Source organism: Mustela putorius, unplaced genomic scaffold, assembly GCF_011764305.1.
Source record: "Mustela putorius furo isolate JIRA1106 unplaced genomic scaffold, ASM1176430v1.1 tig00003896_pilon_pilon_pilon, whole genome shotgun sequence".
In the NCBI taxonomy this organism is placed as follows: Eukaryota; Metazoa; Chordata; class Mammalia; order Carnivora; family Mustelidae; genus Mustela; species Mustela putorius.
The window spans coordinates 15631326-15634580 of NW_025422045.1; the positions used below are offsets into that span (position 1 = coordinate 15631326).

Sequence of the window (3255 nt, forward strand, 5' to 3'; positions counted from 1 at the left end):
CATGGAACACTGGGTGTGGTGCAAAAACAATGAATTCTGTTATGCTGAAAAGAAATTTAAAAAATAAAAATTAAAAAAAAAAAGATCTATTTAGTCACCTCTATAATGTGAACTTTATAGCCTGAAAAAATATATAGGGTACAAGAAAGAATGGAATAAGAGAAGGACTTGGGCTCCTAGTTTATAGAGAATAGTAAATACATGTGTTTCCACATAAGTCAACTTAAACAGTTTACATACAAATGAACTTAGAATATATATTTGTTTCCAGTGAAGTACAGTCAGAAGTAAAATTAGCTTGCATATATTGTCATTTAATATAATCTCAGAAAAGAAATCTCTGTTACCAAGGAGAACCAAGGACTAGTCAGTATACGTTCATGAATGATGTTCTCAGGCCAAAGAATGCATGAGTTTGTGGAAATATCCTTTCATGGGGAGATTCCAAATACAGGGAAATACTGGATTTTAGAAATGCATAGTCAGCATCCAGAGTCTCTTTTAGAACACAAATAACATTTCTCAAGTCATTTGATCAACGGTTTTCCCCAGAATTAAAGAATTTGGCACAGTTCAGTCTCCTAATACATATCCACCTAGCAATAGATTTGTTTCTGAGAAGCATGTTTTGTATCAGAAAGCTAGCATTGAATTATTGCCCTGGGGGGTGGTGGTGGATAGAAACTCTTATATATTTTAAAGCTATGTATTCTCCCTATAGAAGAGATAGATTCAAGCCTTGGAGAAATTATTTCTGTAATACATAACTATTGACAGAATATCCATTTCTGATTCCCATAACAACTATATTTCACATAGGTAAGGTTTTTGAACTCCCCTTCCATATTTAGCTCCCCATCTTGACTTAAGACTGTGTCTACATGTAAATTCAAGAAAATTTTATTTTCAATTTTCAATGGTAAGATTTGAATTTTGCCCATAAATAGGATGTGTCTGCTCTTGGTAGCTGAGTGTTAATGAGATTCTTTTTTCCATTTTAGAAGTTCTTAGTTCATCTCTTTCTTTGGGCTCCATTAGAACACCATGTACAAAATGGAGGAAGCAAACCAATCTATGGCATCTGAGTTCATTTTTCGTGGACTTTGTGATTCAAGGTTGCTCCAGACCTTCCTCTTACTGCCTTTTTCTATGCTCTACCTGATGACTGTTGTGGGCAACCTCTTTGTCGTGCTCTTATTCATCACTGACCCTCATCTCCATTCCCCAATGTACTTCCTCTTAGCCAATCTCTCATTTGTGGACTTCTGCCTTTCCTCAGTAACTACCCCTAAACTGACCACAGACTTTTTAAAGGATAATAAAACCATCTCCTTTGGTGGCTGCATGACCCAGATCCTCTGTGTACATTTTTTTGGAGGGGGTGAGATGGTACTGCTGGTGACAATGGCCTATGATCGTTATGTGGCCATCTGCAAGCCACTGCATTACTCTAGCATCATGGACAGACAGAAATGCATCTGGTTAGTTTTGATATCATGGACCATTGGCTTTGTGCATGCCATGAGCCAACTAGTCATGATTTTAGATCTGCCCTTCTGTGGATCCAGAATAGTGGACAGTTTTTTCTGTGATATCCCTTTGGTGATCAAACTGGCCTGCATGGATACACATACTCTAGGAATGCTGATAAATGCTGACAGTGGGATCTTGGCAACAACTTGCTTCATTCTCTTACTGATGTCCTATACCTATATCCTCCTAACGGTCCGTCTAAACTCCAAGGACGGAGCATCAAAAGCACTCTCTACCTGTACTTCCCACATCACAGTGGTGCTGCTATTCTTTGGACCCTGCATCTTCATCTATCTGTGGCCACTTAACATCACTTGGATGGACAAGTTTCTTGCTGTGTTTTACACAGTAATCACACCTCTCCTTAATCCAGCCATTTATACACTGAGAAATAAAGACATTAGGAATGCCATAAAGAGACTGATAAATCAGCATATGAATTCACAGGATAATTTTTAGTTTTCTCATATAATCAGAAAAAGCATCCCAATTTGTCCACATTTTGACCTATAAACTAAACTGGAAATGGGACTTATTCATATCTGAATGCTTGAAGTATTGCCAGATGTATGGTTTGTGGTTATTCCATTACAAAAATATGTTCAAAATTCCAACACTGGGGATGCCTGGGTGACTCCGTTTCCTAAGTGTCTAAGTCTTGGTATTGACTCAGGTCACAATCTCAGGGTCATGGGATCAAGCCCCACATCAGGCTCCATTCTCAGCTAGAATTCTGTTGAGGATTTTTTCTCTCCCACTGCCCCTCCACCTGCTTCTTCTCTCAGATAAATAAATAAATAAGCCTTTTAAAAAGAATCCAACATTTATAATCCTCCCACTTGGAGAGAATAATAATTGATAATCATAATTTGCATTTATTCCAAGATTACCAGATGATAACAATGATAATTATAAAAATAGTCATTACTACCATTATTTAATACCACCAACATTCCCAACACCATGCTAAAACATTTTATCTAGCTTAGGTATTATTACAAAACCACTCTGAGCTAATTATCATTATTTTCATTTCTAAAATTACATGATTAAGCCTCTGCCTTCGGCTCGGGTTGTGATCTCGGGGTCCTGGGATTGAGCCCCACATCGGGCTCTCTGATCAGCAGGGAGCCTGCTTCCCCCTCTCTCTCTGCCTGCCTTTCTGCCTACTGTGATTTCTCTGTCAAATAAATAAAATATTTAAAAAAAATAAAATTGCATGATTTACTTTCTAACTCTTAGTTAGCTAGACAGGGTACTAAAGATATTTGCATGGTCTACATCTGCATTTTATGTTCCAATGATAGAGCATGCTAGAGGGAAGTTCAAAGGCATAGAAAAGTTTTGGGCTTCCCCTCTGCTTGCTGTGCTGTGTGAACATTACCACAGCTACTACAGTGAAGTTTCTTTTCTGTGGTTTGAAGTGAATTCAGGTTGCTGTTTCTTCAGAAGTTTCAGAACTAGCCTTATTGTACCTTCTAATAGATAATGCCAGCATGCTGGTATTCTATCTTCAAAAACTCTGGGTGCCAAGCCTATCCTGCCTCTCCTCTGAGTTCAGAGAAAAAGTAAAAGGCAAGACACACTACATCCAAAAAGGGATTTTTAGCCCCACAGGATCCCTTTTCTAAATAACAAAATTTCCATAATTCTAATTTCTTATCTTTGTTCCCTCACCCTTAGAAGTAAGTAGTAGCTGCTTCCTACACTTGTTGCCTCCAT

The 3255-nt window shown here is 37.9% G+C and overlaps 1 protein-coding gene across 1 annotated transcript; it reads left to right on the forward strand.

The window, feature by feature from the left end:
* Positions 1 to 1053: 1053 nt before the first annotated feature.
* On the forward strand, positions 1054 to 1992 carry LOC101676531 (olfactory receptor 4F4-like). The gene has a single exon (XM_004782100.2). It carries the CDS (start codon positions 1054 to 1056, stop codon positions 1990 to 1992), a length of 939 nt encoding a protein of 312 aa, XP_004782157.2.
* Positions 1993 to 3255: the final 1263 nt, after the last annotated feature.

Bases quoted from the DNA above. Each gene is read 5' to 3' on its own strand.
- LOC101676531 (XM_004782100.2), top strand. From the start codon at position 1,054: ATGGAGGAAGCAAACCAATCTATGGCATCTGAGTTCATTTTTCGTGGA.